The following is a 20,802-nucleotide window of genomic DNA, read 5'->3' as shown; positions in this document are numbered from 1 at the left end:
GCTTGTTAAACTTTGGTCCTGATTAACGAGCCCGGCAGGTACATTAACGTCCCCGGGCGACAGGTGCGAAGTTTTCTTACCTGGTGAGCGAAAAGCTGTGTGTGTGTGCGCCCGGCGGGCTGTTGGTGCTCCGTCTCCATGGCAACAGCGTCAGAGCCGATCCGCCATGTTGGGCGATCAGAGGTCACGTGACAGCTGTTTTATTTATTTTTAATTTTTTTTAAATATTTTAACAAACTGTACAACCACAAGGGCCGAAGTGAATAAATGACACATTAAATAGTAACTAAATACATTTTGCTCATTAAGTTTTTAGGCGCTTGTATTTGAATACTTCCGGTGTGCTGCTTTATACTTTCAGAGGGAAATGTCACGTTTATCAGACAATCAGCAAAGTAAATATATTTAACATTTCACACACAACATGATAAGGTTATTAACTGCATGTAGATTCAGTTAGCCGTTACTGAGGGAGTTTCACCTCCACCGGGAACATTAAACTGTCTCTGACACGTGAATGCATCAGTGATAATATGCAATAACACTAACATTTGACTGAATTTTGCTGCATATGTTTTTATATTAACTGAGTATTTTTACTGGTAACTTCTTCCACCACTGGTTAGGTTGCAGTCTGTGTATGTAATTGATGTATATTAAAGATACCAATGGAATAAGTCAGCAGTTCACACTAAACAGAACAGAAAGACTAGTACAAGTATTAGGCCACTATTACTAACAGTAAGTCGCTAAACTCTGACCAAAGTCTCAGATCTGTATTTCCCTGTAATTAATTATTGTAACCTGTAAAAGAAAAAGCATTCGTTTTATTTCACATTAACATTAAAAGCCTTTTACGCTGCCAGGAAGACAATTCTGGTGACGCTTTTGTTTATTTCCTAGAAATACTGAGGACTGACCTCAGCGTTAGTTATGGCCCTGACTGCAGGTGAGCGCTGCATTGTCTCTGATGTCAGGTTATACTGCTCTGACTGGCCGAGCCGACCACAGTGTCCAGGTGCAGGCGTGTAGCATGGGTTTAAAAGGACATTCGGTCTGTCCCAGGTCCATATTTTATACTCAAACTACACAGTTTAGGCTGTGTACCAATCTTTGCAGTGTTTCAGCAGCTATGGAAGAGATCGCTGTAACTGTACACATTGTGTAGTAACAGAAAATGATGCAAGGCGTTTGCCAACATGCATCCATGCTGGCATTCGTGTGTATAATTAAATGAGCTTCTTCTGCTTGTATCCGTTCCTTCTCTCAGTACTGTTTCCTGTTATCTGCAGTTTGGACACCAGGTGGCGCCACGTGTCTTTTTGTTTACATGAACACAAGTCAGTGGACAAGCTGTAAAAATAACTGTTCTTTATTGAGAGACGAGGTAATAAATACAGAAAAAAAGGAACGAATCATCATTTAACATCCAAATCGCATAGAAGGTTTCATTTACACAAAGACACAAAAATCTGATTTTTAATAATGTTTTTTTATATCTTAAAGTCACCCGGACGACTCCTGCAAGACACAACAGGACTTTCCCGACATCAAAGAAGCACACAGGTAGTTTCAGCTTTTTAACTACAAGTGCAGCATTCTCACCATCACTTTTCAGATTCCCTTCCTTCCAGGCAGCCATTAGGTTGCAGTTTATTTTTTATAAGAAATAACCTGGCAGAGACTCGAAACTTTTAAAGATGGTAATCTAAGTTATTTTCTAAAATAAAATTAAAAAAAAAAAAAAAACACTTTCACAGACTAAAACCTGTGTAATCTGGCATGTGTCGTGGAGGGGAAACAAATCAAAGTCACGTGTATGAATCAATACGTTGTGCTCTCAAATGAACAGAAGGTTAAACGACGGTTGACATTTTGCCTTTGTCTGACAGTCGCGGTGTGGAGAGACGGGAGGACACGCAACAAAGGCCCCCAGCCAGGAACCGAAGCGTGGACGCTGCAGTCGTGTGGTATGTGCTGTCACCATTAGGCTACCAAGGCACCCCAACATGTGTTTAACGGGCAGAATCTGAAGTACATCCACATAAAACTGCATTCAGTCCAAGCAGCTCATTGACATTAGGGATCCGGTGTGGCGGTGCAGCCGGGAAACTGATTCACCTCCTGATACTGATACTAAAGAGCATCATCAGCTTAAATTCAAACTGATGACCGCTACCCTTGACCTAACCTAACAGGTGACCATGGACGCCACAGCCTGCCTGCACTTGTTCAAATTCACACACAAACATGATTATTTAATTTATTGTCAAATGCATTTCCAAACAATATGAATTAACCAGATAACTTCAACAACACATCGTGTACATGTCCACTGTCTGATTGTTGAAACATCTAAAATGAATGACGTTAGGCTACTTGTGCAGGCTTTACATTTTACCAGATGTCACTTGCTGAGTTACACCTGAACTCCAGGAGGGTCTGCACGACACACCGACCTGACGCTGATGCAGAGTGAGAGGACATTAATCACCGGCGATTGTAAACGGTAAGAGCAGGGGTTTTTTTTTCTGCTTACTCGCACCAAACTTCATTCATAAATTCTACAGTTTTGTTTCCCGTTGATGTACAAAGGCACTCACGCAGTGAGCTCGCATATTGGAGATGTTTTCTAAATCTCTTAAGGGTCTTAAGGTGAATTCGGGATGGATGATTGCCAACTAAACAATGCTAAACGTTGACTAGAGAGCAAACAGCAGTTTCAGTGCGCTTCATAACATAACAGACAGGAGGGTTTCCTTCTGTCTCATACAAATCGCCAGGCACACGAAAAACAAGCTCGCTTGACATATTATGTATGAAACTGCCAATCAGATTTATTTACTCAGAGACGCCGTTCCTACTGTTACACATCAAAGTTAGTGGCAGATTCGAACCATGAACTATCTAAGCTAAATGAGCCGGCTGGTTAATGCAGTTTAACTTTGTTTAATTGGCAAAATCTTTAGTATATCCATGTCCAAAATGAATATTGTGATATCTACATCCCTAATCTTTTTATCAATTTGAAGAGCATAAGTTAGCTTTTTTTTCTTCTTCACATCACGTGCTGAACTCCGTAGGAATTCAAAATATCTGAAGATCCATTTTGACGTAAAAGATGTTTACCTTGTCACAGAGAGATTTGGCACATTTTTTATTAATTATTAAAATGCATTCCAGCTCTGCATTGACAACACAGTTACACATCAGGGCTTTGTGTCCCTGTGAATCTATGTTCCTGCATCTGTTTTGTAAAATGAACACATTCTTATGGTTAAAGTTAATATTTTAAAGTCAGGTTTTCTGCTGACGCCGTGCTGTAGCTCTGTCCTCGTAAAAACAATACAGATTCCAGTTTAAGAAATCTACAGGTTTGGCAAATGTACATCAGTATAATTACAACATAAACAAGGATGGAGCTTAAAACTTACAAAGAGTGAAATATATTTCTTTTAACAAGTCATTTGATCGTGTGTTTTATGATAAAAATCAGAAATTGAAACAGATGACTTCACAATTGTCCCTGTATTTTAGTTTAAGCTTTCTGTTATATAATACTCTAAACTCAAGGTTTACTTACTAGCTTTCTCCAAAGCTTTTGACCGCCTGTTATCATATGACTGAAGTGCTCTGCTTAAATCACCTTGAGTTTAGAATATTTTATCTCAGAAAAGTTTTCCCAACTTCCAAAAACTCTCATCTGACTGCTTGAGATGCAAACACGAATTTTCCCAAAGTGTCTCATGAGGAGATGACTCTGTGGGTAAAACCTCCATCCTTGATTAACAGACACATTAAACATTTTTAAGATAAACATAAGTCATGAGAGGTTTAACGTCCTGTGTGAACGGACATATGAACTCCATCCGGATCACCGCGCGTCTGAAATCGTTCACTAAATCGCTCGCAAAGTGTGCTGATGTCAACAAAACGTTTCTCTTCTAGACGCTAAAATGTATGAAATTCAACTGGATCATAAGAATAAATTACAGTCTTGGATTCAGAGATGATGGGTAAATTCTGTAACTCAGACAGATTACTTTAGAATAAGTACCGGAGAATGTTGCATTCCCACAGAAAAATAATTAAAATGAACTTAAAGAGTTGTCTTACTTATGACTTAGTATCTTGAAATTACGAGACCTTTATCTAATAAGATACAAAATGAGAATCTCATAATGACAAGATTCGTGTCTTTATAATCGAGCTAGTTTGATCTTAATTACAACGATCCAGTATCCAAATTTTATTCTCTTTAATCTGCAGTTTATTATCGGATCCAGCAGGGGTTTATTTCATAGTTAGCATCTATCGTAGAAAAGGTTTCAGTCGTAGTCGTCTGGACGCTGTTTTCAGAATCAAGACGTTTCGGCTCCCATCCGGAAGTCATTCTCAATTGTGAAAATGGTCTGAGAACTCAGAAATTTAAGCTACTCTGTGTTACATAAGCCCTGCCCTCAGGAAGGAGTCTACCTGAGTATCTGCTGTTTACCTGCCTAGTTTCACCTGAAACTGACCTTCTTTTGTTTCCATGATGGCCCAGTAATCAGGCCTATTGTTTTCTGGCTGCACCTCCCTCATCACTGTTAAGTACCTGATTAGCATGTGACTGGCTTGACCATGGTGTTAATACACTGTGGTAAACCGTTGGCAAGTTGAATCTCAGACCACCATTTCTGTTCAAAGAGGGGTTTTCTTTTTTCACAAAAATGGCTTCTTTGACTCCTCTTTCAACCCAACTCTTCTCTCTACTTAGAATCTCCACCTCGCTGTCTTCAAACGTGCGGTTTGTAGCTTTCAGATGCAAATGCACGGCGCTCTGCAATCCCGAGTTAGCGCATTGTCAACCGTCAGACCATTTTTTCACAATTGAGAATGACTTCCGGATGGGAGCCGAAACGTCTTGATTCTGAAAACAGCGACCAGACGACTACGACTGAAACCTTTTCTACGATGGACCACTGCTGGACGAATGAGGGACTACACTGTCTAGTTAGCATCTATGTTATATAAATTAGCTTACTTAGCTTTGAATGAACCCTGCAGTACAAAGCTAGCGCCTCTGCCAATTGCAGGAGTGCTGTTTATGGTTCCTTTTTAAAGTTAGCTGGGTTGAAATTAATAATATCAATTCATCTGGCTAATATGACATTAGCAATGTTTTTACAAGTTGTTCACAATACAAATATATACTTTGTGTTGTACTTTATATAGGCTGTAATAAATCCGATTACAGAATCAAACACACTGACAGTGGATTGTTTAGTGAATGATTTTGGTTTCTATTGATGATGATTGGTGATTTCCCAACTTCTCCTTCATTAAATAGAAAAAAAATAATTTGGTATATATGCGTGACTTTTTATGTTGTGTCTTTATATACATGTGTATTTATCAGTATTAGTAGGTATATGTTTACAGTATATATACAGTGTGTGTGTGAACTTGTGTGCTTCTATCTTTGTGGGGACCTGTTTCTCTACCTTCAAAATGAGGACATTTTGTAAAGTCTTCGCAAGTATAGAAGTACCGACACGTGTGTTCTTAGTTGTTCTCTGTGAAGTCTCGGCAGATGCCTCGGACCAGCGCAGGAGCTAACTCGGCGAGGCCGGTGAACTCTCTGGTGAAGAAGGTGTGACTGCCCTTCGGCTCCGATGACATTGCTTTGAGGTCATCCATGGGTGCCCAGGCCACGCCCACTGAGTACATGGTGATGCCTAGTGATTGGGAGAAATGGGTGATGCAGATTTCAGCAACAACTGAACGAACTGAACTGCTCTTTTTCCTTTTATTTTTAAACGCACCTTGTTTCTGTGCAGCTAGCGCCGGGCCTCTGACGTCGTCATATGATTGGCCATCTGTCACCACGATGAGGAAGTTGCGGCCTGGTCCTGTCCGCCTGGTGGAGGAAAAACAACAGCTTCAGTTAACTTAGGTATTATCCTGCTAAGAGAAACCTCAGCAATTCAAACATTGCCGATTGGGTCACATCTTCTAGCAGCGAGTTATTTTCGTCATCTCACAGCTCACTGGAAAACGCAACAGTCTGTGGAAATATTAGATTTAAACTTATTATTCTGGGCAGACACGTTATCATTTCGTTATCGAATTTCAGGGGCTGTGAGATGACAAAATATATATTATTTTTTTGCATTTTTCTTGTAAATGATTAAGTCATTTTACATCCTAAGGCCTCTAAAAATAATTCATTGGGTAACTCGTCACAAAATGTAGACAATGAAAATGTGACATTGCTGGGTTCACAAGCCAAAAAGGTAGCAAACCACGGTTTTAAAGAATATGTCTGGTATTATTCTATATTTTCTTATTGTTAACAAATCTCACGTGCAGAGCCAAACCAACAACATGTTAATCCGTCTTTTAAAACATTCTGACTTCCTGTCTGTGGCTCTCAGCTCCAAGCCCATTGGGTCCCTAATGAAGACGTAAATCTTTTAAAAACCTCTAATTTCCTCAAACAGCTGCTCGCTGTAGTTTTTATCAAACAAACAGGAGGAAATAGTGCATTTGTTGGGGACTATTTTCAGCGGCGGATTAATGCATATTTGGTGCTCTAGTGAGTGTTTACTGCAGCAGGACAGAGTTTAGGTTAAGAAAAATACAGAATATTACCAGCCTTATCCTTTAATTATTACCACCTGTTTGGGTGTTTTGTAATAGAAGTAGAATACAGCACTCAGATGTTACCTGAACAGGTTCTGGGTGGTGTAGCTGATGGCTCCTCCAGTGGCCGTTCCTCCGCTCATGTACGGGATCCTCTTCAGAGCGTTGATGGCTTCCTCTTTGGTGGAGTGGTCAAACAGGCCGAACTCGAGCCGCTGGTCGTAGGTGAACTGCACCGCACCTGGACATCCAACACACAGTCAGCCAATCAGCTCGTTAATGAATCAATATCTATTGATCAAATAACTTTCATCTTGCGAAGCTGACCGATGTGTGAGCCCACGTCTGAGATGTCAAAGCCTCTCGCGATGCCTGCCAGGAAGTCCAGGACCAGCTGGAAGTTTCCATCTCCGACGCTGGATGAGCCGTCGATGAGGAACCCGATGTTCACCGAGTTGTAACAGGTTTTACCTTAAAAACACACATTTATTTTACAAATCCACCTTTTCACCACCATGAATTAAACACGTACATGAACTATAACATTTCTCACTGTGTCTAAACCTGGCAAAATAACATGTTTAAGGTCCAGTTTGTCCCCTTGATCACAAGAAAAAACAAAAAGGCCACAATCTAAACACATTTTTACAACAGATTCCTGCAACTCCTACAGGTGCACCATTGAGCGTGTCCTGACTGGCTGCACCGCCCATCACCAGGACGGAGCTGCCATCCACGGAGGACCGCTACACCCAGCGGAGCAGGAAGAAGGCCAACGGGATCATTACCCCAGCATCAGGTGATGCACCACCCGGCTCAGGGACAGCTTCATCCCTCAGGCCATAAGACGGTCGAACTCGTCACTTTATATGTAGTTATGACTTTATACTGTTTTCGACTAAAGTGCTTTTTGAAAGATACACGGTTGTAATTCTTGTGTAATTGTAAACTGATCGCAAAACTTAAATTCTAAAGTAAAGCTTCCAGACTGCATCTGGCCTTCAGAATAAAAGGGTGGAATTATAATTCTTTTAAAGAAATGCAACACTTGAATGTTAAACTGGCAAAGTGAAGGCACGGGCTAATAAATCATCAGTACAGCACTCTCAAAATACATCTCCTGTCCTGTACTTTCTCCTCACATTACCACTCCATTATGTGCAGCGTACACGTGTTAGAGTATTCAATTATTAATCTGTGCTTTCATTTAGCAGAAATAACAAACGAGTCTTCTGTTTCTATGAGTGCATCTTGACTGTGTAAACTGCTTACAGTTACATTTAAAGGAATAGTTTGCTGAGAGTTAGATGTTCAGATTGAAACCACACTCATGCCTGTATGGTAGTTATGAAGCTACAGACAGCGTTGCCTCATGGCGACAACAAGACTCTGTAACGCCTCAACTTTTACACTACAGTTTGTGTGCAGATTAAACAAACAAGATATAACGTGTTAAATAGTGAGCTTTAGATTTTGGTACCTTTGCGCCCCTGTTTCCAGTCTCAGTGCCGAGCTAACGGTCTGCTGGCTGCAGCTTCATGTTAAACAGACACACGAGAGCGGTTTTGATCTCGTCGAACTGTTCCTTTTTTTAATTTTTGCTGTCTGTGTGCTAATAAAGTGACAGGATGTGCTGTGCTGTGGTGGTTAGACGGGTGCAGATGTGTCTTACTGCAGAGCAGGCCGTCCAGCGAGCAGAGTCTCTGACTGAGAGGTTTGACGTGTTTGTTGGTGCTGAACCAGCTGGGGATCAAATAACTGAAGAAACCGTTATCTTTACACACCGCCTGCAGGAAGAAGAGGTTGTCATGGAAACAGGTTATATCTCCAAAACCTTTTAGATGAGGTTCATTTTTAAATTACTGAAAATGTGAATAAAGTGCGCACCTTCTTCATGAATTCCTTGTCTCGCACCATGTTGAGCTCCTCGGGCGCCGGTTTGGCCACAGACACCAGGAACACGTTGATGCCAGACTCTCTGGCGAACGTGGCCGCCTGCTCCAGGTCGTCAGACGGCCAGCCATCGATCAGCACCATCATCACCCGGGGGTGACCCCGCCTCCCCCCGTTCTCCTGGGTGTAGAAGGTCTCTGCCGTGTGCATGATGGCTTTACCTGCTCGAGGCCAACAACAAGACGTTTTAACATCGTTTCAGCCACAGAGGTGCTGGCAAAGCCTCATGGGAGCTGTAGTTTGAGTGTTAACAAATAATTAGGTGTTCTTTTCTAATGGATGTGGACGCTTGTCTTTATTTCAGTTTCCCCCTTTTTTTTTTTATATATTTCATAAATTAAGTTTCTACATCATTCAATTAATGTCTCATCATACTTGTGTGTTCTGTACCTGTTCCACACTTATAAATGTTCTTTTATGTGTAATTTTTAAAAAATAAGCTAACCAGGAAGTGGGCAGAACATCAGCTTTTAATAAAACAGACTAATAATCAATCATTATGTGTGTGTGTGCTCTTGTTTGCCTATGTGAGGACATTCAAAGGGGGTCAGCAAGGCTTTGTGTGAATTAGTGTCACAGTATAAAGTACAAACATGCAAATGTGTGTGTTACCTGTGTTGGTGTCTCCTCCCAGGTAGGCCAGCTCCTTGATGGCAAACAGCAGCTCTTTAGGCTGAGTGTAGTTCGTCAGTAAGAACTCCGTCCTGGGAGAGTCACTGCACACACACACACACACACACCCGATAGTAGATACAATCAGTTTACAAGAGTGGGCACAAACAGTGCAGAGGTGGAGGAAGTATTCAGTAAAACGCTTCCTGTCAGTGTTTTATTATATCTGATGTTTCTGGATTCATATTCCTGCTGCGTTCATGTGTGTGTTGCATTTTACTGCTGCAGATGTTTCAGGTTGAGCTCATTTTAACTGCTTTATATACTGCTGGGTAGTTTAACCTGCAGCAATGCATCATGGTCTATAAGATCATCACGTGTCTGCAGCGTCGCCGTCCTGTGAGAACCTCGTATCTCTGAAAAGTCTTCCTGAGCTCAGAGAAACAGCCTGTTTTCAGCTCTGTGACGATGCGTTTCCCAGCTGATCCGAGGGGGGGTTAAAGAGTTTATTCAGCTTCAGGAGGAGGAGAGTTTCCTCAGCACGTGAAGGAAACTCTTCATCCTTCAGCTCATCACAAACACCTGGAGATACGAGGTTTTCACTGGACAGGAAGGGGATGAAACACTGCGATCTGTAAAGAAACTAAAGCCGTCAGACAGACGTAGCGGAGCAGAAAGTCCAATATTTCCCTCTGAGATGTGGTGGAGTAAAAGTATAAAATGGAAATACTCAAGTAAAGTATAAGTACCTCATATTTGTACTTGAGTAAGTGTACTTTATATTCCACCACTGACGGTCAGTTCTCCGAACACACCTTTAACCCTTAAACAGCCCTTCGAAGAAGTAAAGATGAAACAAATGTCCTCACTTTTTGAGGATTTCCAGAAACAACGATGTAAAGGAAATTCAAATACTTACAGGAATGTCGACAAGTAACTGTCTGTTTGGTCTTTTTGTTTAAAATTCATGTTGTATTTTATTTCTCGACTGAATCTGGAAAGGAAAATATATTTCTACTAGAAATTGTTCCTTAGTATTTTTTTACAATTTACTAAATTTGAATACACAAACTTAATACCAGACGTTCAGACTTTTAGAAGTGTTTGGTTGATTTACTTTCTTTTTCCAGAAATTTCTCTGTATTGCCCAGAAGCCCTGTGTGTGTGTACTTGTACTTGCTACATAGTGAGGACATTTTGGCCGGTCCTCACAAGTTCAAAGGGCTGTTTTAAGGGTTAAGGTTAAGCATTTAGACGTCCTCACAAACACTGAAGTACAAGGATGTGTGTGTGTGTGTGTTGGAGTCTGACCTGGCCTGGATCAGCCCTATATGCGGTCCTGTTGATCCGACTCTCAACATGGCCGCCAGTTTGATGATAAAGTTCTTCTGCAGGTTGAACCGCCGCCGCCCGATGTTGTTACTACTGTCGATCACCATGGCGATGTCCATCTGACAGTCTGCACACACACACACAAATGAACACACGATGCACTAGTTGTCTCCATAGAGGAGCAGGTATCCCTCAGCTTCACTTTGTTGATCCAATTTAGACTTTCTGGCTCCGTGTTATTACAGAATTAATGATGAATCCTGATTCAAGAGTGTCGGGAAACGAAACCCGAGCGATACGGAAACGTTACACATTTGGAAATCTTAGTTTGTCTGTTAAATCTTTTAGTCCTGATTTCATTTCAATACAAATATCAACAAGAGCAAACACACAGAGCACCTTTATTTCCGCCTGTCAGAGCTTTCTTCACTGATGGCTTCTTCAGAGGTTTCTTTGCTGCAACACACACACACACACAGAGGTCAGCTGGGGTAACACAGTCTGTCTGGTGGAAACATCACACTCCTGTTGTGTTTGGAAGCTTCAGGAGAAGAAAAAGACCCAACAGCAGCAGGAAAAGGCTGTTTATTTACCTCCGTGTCATTGCTGCAAATTCTGAAAATAAAGCTGCTGTTCAAATAACGGCAGAGTCTCAAATAAAGGCCGGGTTAAACATCGAGGGGAGGTGGAATTACCTGTACTGTGACATCTCCCATGGTTGAGTATAATGTAAATTTCCACTAATTATGTTCAGTTGCTTCTACATTTTTTAAATCACTGTAAGCTACCGTCAATAAAACTCTACACTTCCTGCAGATATTTCAAAGTAAACACCTACCAGAAAGGGAGGGGTTATGCCCTTTAATGTGAAACATCTTTGCAGGAAGTGTTGAGTTTCATTAATGGTAACCTCACCACGGTCGAATACGGCAAAATGGAAGTGACTGGAGTTAATCTGTACGGCCGCCGTTGTACTGATGGAATTAGTTCTTTGCAAATAAACATTATTCTGAATTTCTCAGGACAAACAGATAGATACAAGAGTTTGTATCAACAGCAAATTAAAACAGGAGCAGATCAGAAAACAGGGAGGACTCTTACCGAAATATGATCAAATACAAAAACAGGAGAAATCAGAAATAATTACTTGTTTCTAATATAAATACCTGCTGATGAGGTAAAGAAAAGCCCACAATTTGAGTTTGAAGTGCAACGTATCAGTAGTAGTAGTAGTAGTATATATATATATATATATATATATATATATATATATATATATATATATATATATATATATATATATATTAATATATATATATATATATATTAATATATATATATATATATATATATATATATATATATATATATATATATATATATATATATATATATATATATATATATATATATATATATATATATATATATATATATATATATATAATGAGTATCAGTTACCTGGTTGTGCGGCTGCAGGCAGACCTGTGGTATTGGTGTCACTGGTCAACTCCAGTGGAACGCTAACAGGCTCTGCTCACACACACACACACACACACACACACACACACACACAGTAATTAGTGAGGATGTGATGCCGTTTCAAGACGTGATCATGATTATTGATTTAAAGCTGTAATAACTGATGTTATCTGCCCACGAGGAGGCAGACGAGCTCGACGCAGAGTCCTCGCAGGTCATTAGCTGCCTGCTTTTCAGTCCAGTTTTGTATGTTAGAGTTTAATAGACAAACATCAGTCGTCGCTGGTATATTTCCTTCATTTCAGCGAAGCAGTTTAATCACTAGACAGTTACAAATGAAAAATCAAAGCGTGGAAATGCAAAGATTACACAGTAATGAGAGGAAATGAACATTTAAAGCTGCATGTAGATGCTGTAAACACAAGCCTGATGATGTTTTACATTTTTATGATCACCTTCAGGACTAAACTCCATCTACTGGTTGAAAGATACAAAATAAGTCAATAAGTGGACCTTGAGTTGCGATTTGTTGGTCAAACTGCTAAATAAAGAATTAAAAGTATAAAAGTGTTCAGAAAAACAAAAGGTGTAAACATCTACTGTTGTATGAAAACTAAGCAAACGCTATCTGCTGATGAAGACTGTGGGATACTGTTGAAAGCTCCAGAACAAGCTAGTAAGTGGACCTTGAGTTGAGATTGTTTTGTGAAAGAAACAATTTGTAGTGTCCTTCACAGCAATACGTGTAGCTGAGATCGTTCTGGGGTTGCAACTGATTACTTTCATTCATGATTTGTTTTGGTTGTCGATTAATCTCGACGTTTTTTTATTAAATCGATTCATCGTTTCGTCCAAAACCAAAAACCAACTTATTTAACGGCACAGGACAATCAATCAATCAATCAACAAAGCAATCGATCAATGAGCAAAATGGCTCCACCTACTGGTGAGGCTGAAGGAGGTGGACCAGTGGGACAGGGCCTCTGATTGGATGCCGTTGGCGTGGGAGCTCATGTAGTTGTGTCGTCCCTGCAGCTTGTGAACCCTGACGGGGCCGCCGGACGGACCCAGCACCCCCCTGCAGAGCCGAGACACAGTTCAAAACAGGAAACTTTAAACTGTCGTCAGCCGATGACAACAAAAACGTGCAGTTCACAACGTGGGTCTTTTTTTTCGTAGTTTTGTTCATAATCATTTATCGGCTACGATAACATTTTATTCACCGACAGCTAAAAGCACCGTAGCCCGAGTCCAGCGCTCTGAATCACCGCTCACGCCTACTTTTTATCCAACGATTCAAACAGACATGACCTTGGCGAGTGTCATGTTACTATTAACATACAAAAACTACCACTAATAACATGTTTGTACTTTGGGCAACATGACACATGGAGAAACTTATCAAAATAAGTTGTAATTAACTGAATAATCTTCAGACTTAACAGTTATAAGTAAAGAGTATTTTTAAAAAATCCACAAATCCCTCAGCTCTTCATGAAATGAATGATTGAAGTTTTGCTCAGTTTGTTTGATCTAAATCTGATCAGAGTCGGGTTTAAATCGAAGTAAGTGGTCTCGGGTCTTGGTGTCTCCACGCTGACCTGCGTTAAAACCGGCTTACAACAGGAAGCGTTGTTCGATACGGTTAAAGAGTGAGAGTCAGACGGAGGGAGGACAGGAAGATGAGATAGGAGGGAGTGAAGGGCTGAAGGCAGGATCCTGAGGGAGCAGAGTCGGTGTCGTTCAGAGTTTTCCCTCTCGGGGCCCCCGCGGCCCTCCGCAGAGGAAGGAGGGGGTCATTCAGGGTTGAGAGCTTAATCCTTCGTCCCTGCACATTCCTTCATGGTGTTGGTGTTTTGTTGAGGTTCAGCAGACAGCAGGACTCACGCTGCTCATTATTATGTCACATCTGCAGCTGCCGTCGGTAGCAGAGCGTTTGATCCACGTGTCTGTAAATCTACACCAGAAAAACTCCCGACTCCAACCAAACCCGCTACGAACCTCCACAGCTTCCATCTGACAAACCTGATTTCAACCAATCAGCGTGGAGATCTGCTTTCTTGTGACGTTTAGGGGGCAGTCAGTCCGGAAAGAAAGGTACAAAGACACAAAGCAGGTGTAAAATTTAAAGTCCTACCTGTGGACAGCAGCTGCACAGACGGAGGACACGGAGGCGTAGATCCCCGTCCCAAACACCCTCCACTGGCTGCAGTCTGGAGGACACAAAACCACTACGCCGTCCTCCATCAGGTCCACTCCACGGGTCACACAGGCCACCGGGTATGGCACTGATCAATAAGTAACGGCAACATTAGTGTTTGACAGTTTCCACGAAGGAAAATGTAGTAAAAAAATCATCATAATTGTCATAAGTCAGCAAAATAAGTTTAAGTAACAAGTAGCAATAACATGTCTTCCTTCTTATAAGTTTCTTTTTGATTTTTTATGTCTTTTAAATTGAAATAGGATTGATCACCTGCAGCACAAGACACAAGCTAAAGCTATAAAAGCTACATTCATTATCTATAAAACCGAAGAATGTGCACAGAAGCAGTGACTCCTTACTGAAGTGGAAACAGGTGAATATAATATACATAATATAAATAATAAATATAATATACACAAAAACATAATATATAAAGCAGCGTGTCGTGATACTTCAACTATATGCTAAATGTCTGATATACACACAATATAATAATAATATTCATTTCATGTATTGTGTATATCTGTATGTTTCTGTGTGGACTATGTACTGTGAAATCAAATCTCCTCCTGCGGCAATAAAGACCATCTAATAATTCATCAGTACACAATGCTTGTATAATAATAGAAATGGAAAAAGAATATAATACAATATATATAACAATATGTTGCACCCAAAACCCAATAAAAATATAAAATCTTAATATTTTGGGCCTGAACAAAACTCAAACGTTTGTCCAGACTGAAACATCAGCAGCTGCTGGACTGTGATGAAACGTGCTTCATCGTTCATGCTCCCCTCAGGATGAACTGTAATAACTCTGCTGATCCTCTGACTTTCCATCTAGCGCCACCATCAGGTCGACATGTTAACGTGTCCGACACTTTGGTTTCTGACCGAATACCTGCAGAGCTGATGGCGTTCCCATCAGCCTCAGCTGCACTCTGTGTTTACTGCTAACTAGCTAATGTTAGCATGCTAACACGCTAAACTAAGATGGGGAACATGATCAACATAATCCCCGATGATGCTGCATTCATGTGACACTTAAGTTATCATAATTACTCGTTTCTGACTTGGCACATAATACAGAAGCACTTCAGACAAAACAAACACTGACGCGAAGTCTGTTGTTCAACGTAGTTACACCGAAACTGAAGGAATATAGTGCGACGTTGTCAATTCACAGGATTTTTAACCCTTACACGACCATCTCTGTAGTCATACAACAGTCTGGAGTTACTCTGTGACGTGAATCTTTCCCATCGCTCCCATAAGACGTGAGCATGAACATCAGCATGTTGAAGCCATTTTTGTGAAAAAAGAAAACCCCTCTTTGAACAGAAATGGTGGTCTGAGATTCAATCTGCCTAAAGTTTATCACAGTGTATTAACACCGTGGTCAAGCCAATCACATGCTAATCAGGTACTTAACAGTGATGAGGGAGGTGCAGCCAGAAAACAACAGGCCTGATTACTGATTACTGGGCCATCATGGAAACTATTAGGTCAGTTTCAGGTGAAACTAGCTAATCAACAGATACTCAGGTAGACTCCTCCCTGAGGGCGGGGTTTAAGCAACACAGAGTAGCTTAAATTTCTGAGTTCTCAGACCATTTTCACAATTGAGAATGACTTTCTGATGGGAGCCGAAACGTCTTGATTCTGAAAACAGCGTCCAGACGACTACGACTGAAACCTTTTCTACGATCAGCATGTTAGTCATTGTGAGTCTGTTAGCATTTAGCTCAAAGCACCACTGAGCCTAAGTAAAACCTTGCGGAGTCGCTAGCATGGCTGTAGACTCTTAGTCTGTGTCCGAAACCACCACCTATTTACTACATAGTTCGATACATTTACTTTCCACCATTTTATTTGCGTATTTAACTCTGAAGTGTAAACTGTAAGCTCTATTTGGTGCCCTCAGAAATTCCAACAAAGACTGAAGCATCCGTAACACGTACAAAACTGCTAGAAAATTACAGTTTTGCGACACAGCATCTGTCAGCGATGATGCAAAATGAGGAAGATTAATAAATTAACAAAACCTTACTCGACAGTAAACACCGAGTGTCTTATATAATAGGGAGTAATGAACGCAGGATGCAGCTTTAGTCTGGTTTTAATGTGAAAAGCTGATGAAAATAAAAGAAACTGAAGCAGAAAAAAAGTGTGTTTTTGCCATGGTAATGAGCTGCTTTCAGTGCTGTTAGCTTGTAAGTGATTGATAGTAGTAATACACAGAACACCTTTAAAAAGGATAAAAATGACTCAAAACTTGGGAGAAATCAACTCGATTTACGACTGAGGATAAAAAAAAGGTTTACTGTTACGCAACACTATTCATGAGAGTCAGTAATTTATTGAAATACAGTCAGAATAACAAATCTGCTCTTTGAAAGGACTGACGCCGGATAAAAGGAGCTTTTCATCTGTTTCATCTATTAGAGAGAACAGACGGGTGGTTCGTTTAAATTTCAGACATTCGTATGATTCAGGCTCAATATAAACACGTGGGGAAAAAACTGTTCTGAGGATCAACATCGAGTCTTACGGGGAGGTTTAAAGTTACCTGCGTCTGTCCAGAGACACACAAAGTGACTGTTTCTCAACACCACACAGGAATAATTCATCAAAGTGAAGAAGACGAAGAAGAGGAAGATGATGCAGATCACTACAGTCACAAAGAGAAACACCTACTTCTCACTGTCACTATTTCTGTGTATGTTTATGTCATAATCTTCAACACTAACTGGTCAAATCATCGTGAACTTTCCCGATTGATTTCCTGCTCCTCAGAGGATGAACCCTTTAGAGTTTAATTTACTCTAGCGCCACCCTCAGGACAAACTTTACATTTTTAGCCCCATTTCTGGTAAAGGGTAAGGCTGTTCTATATTTTTCTTACCGTCAACAAATATCATGTGCAGATCCAAACCAACAACGTGTTCATCTCTCAATACTTTGGTTCCTGCTGAAGACGTAAATCTTTAAAAACACCTCACAGATTATATAGTTTCCTGTTTAAAAAGGCTAGGAAACAGAGCATCTGTTGGGGACTATTTCCAGCGGCGGATGAATCCACACGTGGTGCTGTAGTGAATGTTTGGGGCAGCAGGACGGTGTGTGTGGGACTGAATCAGAATAAACTACAGTGTGTGTGTTCGTGGTGATGGAGGAACATGTCACCCAGTGCAACAGAGCGGCTCGCTGATGTGTTTTAATAGTTTCTGGACAACAATGGAGGAAGAAGATCCATCAGGCTGTGATTCACACACACACACACCTGTTAGCAGAGACGTTCATGATGGTTTGGGTCTGAACGTGAGGTTTGATGTTAAGAAGAAAAGTATAGATTATCCCTGAGACTGTGGCTTCCAACCTTTTCGGCGTTTGAGCCCTTCAGACAAAGCCATTCCTTCAGTACTTTGACTTGCACACGTTTCCCAGTTCAGTCAAAGAGTGATTATTCCTTCTCAGATTGTTTTACCTGAATACTTTTTAAGGGCCTGAAGATGTAAAATCAACACATCAAAAACACGACATCGTAAAGTTAATCACCTGAACTGCTCACGAGTAAGCGACATACAAAAGCTGAGTAATACGCTTATAACGCAAGAGCATCCTGGCAGACAGTTCGATTTGTATTTTTTTACTAATGTACTGCGTTTTATACTCTGATGGTGCTTTGATTTGTGTACATGTTGTTCTGCTGCTTTGTGTGTACTGTGTTGTGTTTCCCGTCAACCGTCTTCCAGCCTCAGATTTATCTTGCGATCCCGTCAGGAGTGCTGAAACTCAGGTGGTCACACCTGCATTTTCAACCGCAACGTTTCAGACGCTATCAAGTCAGTGTGGTGAAAGTAAGTGAGTCCACGCAGAGCATTCGCAGAGTTGAACACTGGGCACGTGAAGTTAGGGCCTCGAACCAATAGCGAGCCGTCTCGACAGAGCTGAGCTTTGTGGGGACAGGAAATATTAGCACCGTCTAATTAACATAAGCCCGCTCCACCGAATCAGAAGCAACGCTAACGGAGCGTTCTGCTTCAAATCCGCAGCCCAGCTCCGAGCATCACCTGGTTTGCGAGGACATGCAAAATGCTTTCCGGTGCGACGAGGTAACGAGTGTTGTTTGTTGTGTAATGACCGCTGCGGCCTCTAGGGGGCGCTGACATGACTTCAGTAATGTGATGCAGCAGTGGGTCCTCACACACCCCCAACGCACGAGGTTGTACAATACTTGCGAGGACAATCATTGTTATAATGCATTCCTTAACACCTAAAGCCAACGTTAACCATCACAGCTACATGTCTGACCCCAACTTCGACCATAACCCCACCCGAAAGCTACTCCCACCCTTAACCATAAAACCAAGTACGAAGAAGTGAGGACGGGACAAAAAAATGTTCTCTTAAAGTCTAAAAGTTAAATCGGTTCTCACAAAGATAGAAGTCCAAGAGCACGCATGCACAGACCCTCTGTTTCATCCGGTTTGATTCATTCAGGGAATATTTCAGAACCCGCGTGAATCTCTCTCAACGCTCCGCTGACCAAATAAACAACGAGAGTCTGTCCTTAAATCACCCTCCGTGTTTCCAAGTGTGTTTGGAGCCAGTTTAACCCATTAGAGGTTAGATTAGTTCAACCAGTCAGGAGCAGCGGTACTGTCGCTATGGTTACTCGCAGTTTACACCTTGAGCTCTGATTTACAACTGTGGATGAACTTTTCACGTATACTGCAGCTCACATTTACCGTTAAGCTGATAATGACACCATCAGCAACAGGCAGGCAGGCAGGCAGGCAGACAGACAGGCAGACAGACAGACAGACAGACAGACAGACAGACAGACAGACAGGCAGGCAGACAGGCAGGCAGACAGGCAGGCAGACAGACAGGCAGGCAGACAGGCAGGCAGACAGACAGGCAGACAGACAGACAGGCAGACAGGCAGACAGACAGACAGGCAGACAGGCAGACAGACAGGCAGACAGACAGGCAGGCAGACAGGCAGGCAGACAGACAGGCAGACAGGTAACATTCAGGACTGACCGCTGGATTCGGAGCCAGACGTCGAGGAGATCAGGAAGAAAAGGCCTGCAGAGAAAGAAAGAAGGAAGGAAAGTTAACCTGAGCAGACTGTCAGCAGACCGTACAGCAGGTGAAGCACACCTGGACGCTCAGAGTGTACCTGTGAGAGGCAGCAGGACAGACAGCTGAGACATCCCTGCACCTGAAACACAGACTCACCTCAGATTACTGTGAAAAACAGCCATTAAATATGTTCGTATGCGATCAGAAGCAGTCAGTAAAGAAGTCAACACATCTGTCTGTGTACACGATACATGCAGACGCCGCAACACCAGTCAGTAAACAATACATACACCTGAAACAATCAGCAAACCAGTCAGTAAACCAGCTGACAGTTAGTTTGTAAACCGAAAAACAACTGATCAACCAGCCGGTAAACGAGTTAAAACTGTACACATCACGTGGGAATGAAATGTACAAAAGCACTCGGCAAAGCAGGCAAGCACTGGATAAACCAGCCAGTAAACAGTTAACAAGGTCAGTCAGCTAGTACAGAATTCAACAACAGTTAACTCTGTAACAGTCAGTAAGTTTATATGCACGATACGTGATTAAACTGTGATTTCCAGTCAGTAAAACTGGCAGTAAATGAGAATAAAACAGTTTGTAAACCAAAAACCAACTAATCAAGCAGCCAGTAAACCAGTTTATATACATATACAATCATAATGTAAGAGACAGTCAGCAAGCTGTGGGTAAACCAGTCTGTAAACCAGGCAGTTAAACTCAGTAAAGCAGTAAAACAGTCAACCAATCACTGGTCAGCCAGTAAACCAGTTAGCCAGTTAGTGAAGCAATGACAATTTAACCAGACGGTAAATGAGCTAATACACAGCATGAAACCAGTCAGCACACCACTCAAGCAGTGGGTAAACCAGTTGGTAAACCAGGCAGTAAACGCTTAAACAAGGTCAGTCAACTGGTGACGACTGGTTAAGTCACCAGTTGATCAGTCAGCTATAAACTGCTATCAATCAATCAATCGGTAAGCCAGTCAGTACACCAGTTAACGGACAAATTCAGTCAGTAAACAATTCAGCCAGATCGTGAACCAATCACAATTCAAACAGGTTTACTGGCTGGTAAACCAATCAGTAAAACTATATGTAAAGCAGTATTGCACAGGCAGTAAACCAATCAGCCAGTAGTAGGAGAGAAACCAGTCAGCAAGTCACTCTGTTATTAAACCAAAAAGTTTGCCAGTCAGTCACAAAAACAGTAATTCAGCCAGTCAGTAAGGATCTCTGCAAAACAAGCAGTAAACACAGTCATCTTACTGACTGTTTCTCCAGCAGACGTCTCTCAGGAAAACTATTCAGCGTTTATTCCCTAGAAGCAGCAGGCGGTAAGCTGATGATGCTGAGCTGGTGTCGATCGCCCAGCGAGAGCGTCGGCCCTTTAAATAAGCTCTCACACACACACACACACACACACACACACACACACACACACACACACACCTTACAGCTGTGACATCAGAGGAGGAGGTGGGAGGGGCT

At 41.6% G+C, this 20,802-nt stretch overlaps 2 protein-coding genes and 2 long non-coding RNA genes across 16 annotated transcripts in view; 2 read left to right on the top strand and 2 right to left on the bottom strand.

Moving 5' to 3' along the window:
- Positions 1-198, bottom strand: part of ccdc65 (coiled-coil domain containing 65) — an 18,186-nt gene extending 17,988 nt beyond the window's left edge. For all 3 annotated transcript variants that reach the window (XM_044166713.1, XM_044166712.1, XM_044166709.1), the window contains exon 1: positions 81-198. The gene's annotated coding sequence lies outside the window, so the exon portion shown is untranslated. The remainder of the gene's footprint in view (positions 1-80) is intronic.
- Positions 1-6,843, top strand: part of LOC122861804 — a 14,356-nt gene extending 7,513 nt beyond the window's left edge. For 4 of the 8 annotated variants that reach the window (XR_006374573.1, XR_006374574.1, XR_006374576.1 and 1 more), the window contains 4 exons: positions 1,507-2,509; positions 5,567-5,713; positions 5,823-5,938; positions 6,720-6,843. This is a non-coding gene — a long non-coding RNA (uncharacterized LOC122861804). The other 4 variants (XR_006374577.1, XR_006374575.1, XR_006374578.1 and 1 more) reach the window with 2 other exon arrangements.
- On the bottom strand, positions 4,909-20,802 carry coch (coagulation factor C homolog, cochlin (Limulus polyphemus)). 4 transcript variants are annotated; one of them, XM_044166708.1, is made up of 15 exons: positions 20,585-20,683; positions 19,404-19,445; positions 19,265-19,309; positions 14,144-14,294; positions 12,951-13,084; positions 11,986-12,057; positions 10,924-10,980; positions 10,504-10,651; positions 9,193-9,296; positions 8,515-8,741; positions 8,300-8,414; positions 6,955-7,098; positions 6,712-6,868; positions 5,808-5,902; positions 4,909-5,720 (listed from the first exon to the last, which is right to left on the bottom strand). In XM_044166708.1, the coding sequence occupies exons 2-15, from the start codon at positions 19,435-19,437 to the stop codon at positions 5,548-5,550; spliced, it is 1,656 nt and encodes a 551-aa protein (XP_044022643.1). In that variant the 5' UTR covers positions 19,438-19,445; positions 20,585-20,683; the 3' UTR covers positions 4,909-5,547. The 4 variants fall into 4 exon arrangements, with proteins under 4 accessions (XP_044022643.1, XP_044022642.1, XP_044022640.1 ...); XM_044166707.1 differs by lacking the exon at positions 20,585-20,683 and adding an exon at positions 20,764-20,802 and having other exon boundaries at positions 4,909-5,902; XM_044166705.1 differs by having other exon boundaries at positions 4,909-5,902; positions 20,585-20,688.
- On the top strand, positions 6,950-8,395 carry LOC122861805. Its single transcript, XR_006374579.1, has 3 exons — positions 6,950-7,091; positions 7,301-7,426; positions 8,249-8,395. It is a non-coding gene; the product is annotated as an uncharacterized LOC122861805 (long non-coding RNA).

This window comes from Siniperca chuatsi, linkage group LG15, assembly GCF_020085105.1.
Source record: "Siniperca chuatsi isolate FFG_IHB_CAS linkage group LG15, ASM2008510v1, whole genome shotgun sequence".
Taxonomy (NCBI): domain Eukaryota; kingdom Metazoa; phylum Chordata; class Actinopteri; order Centrarchiformes; family Sinipercidae; genus Siniperca; species Siniperca chuatsi.
This window is presented reverse-complemented; position numbering and strand designations above follow the sequence as displayed.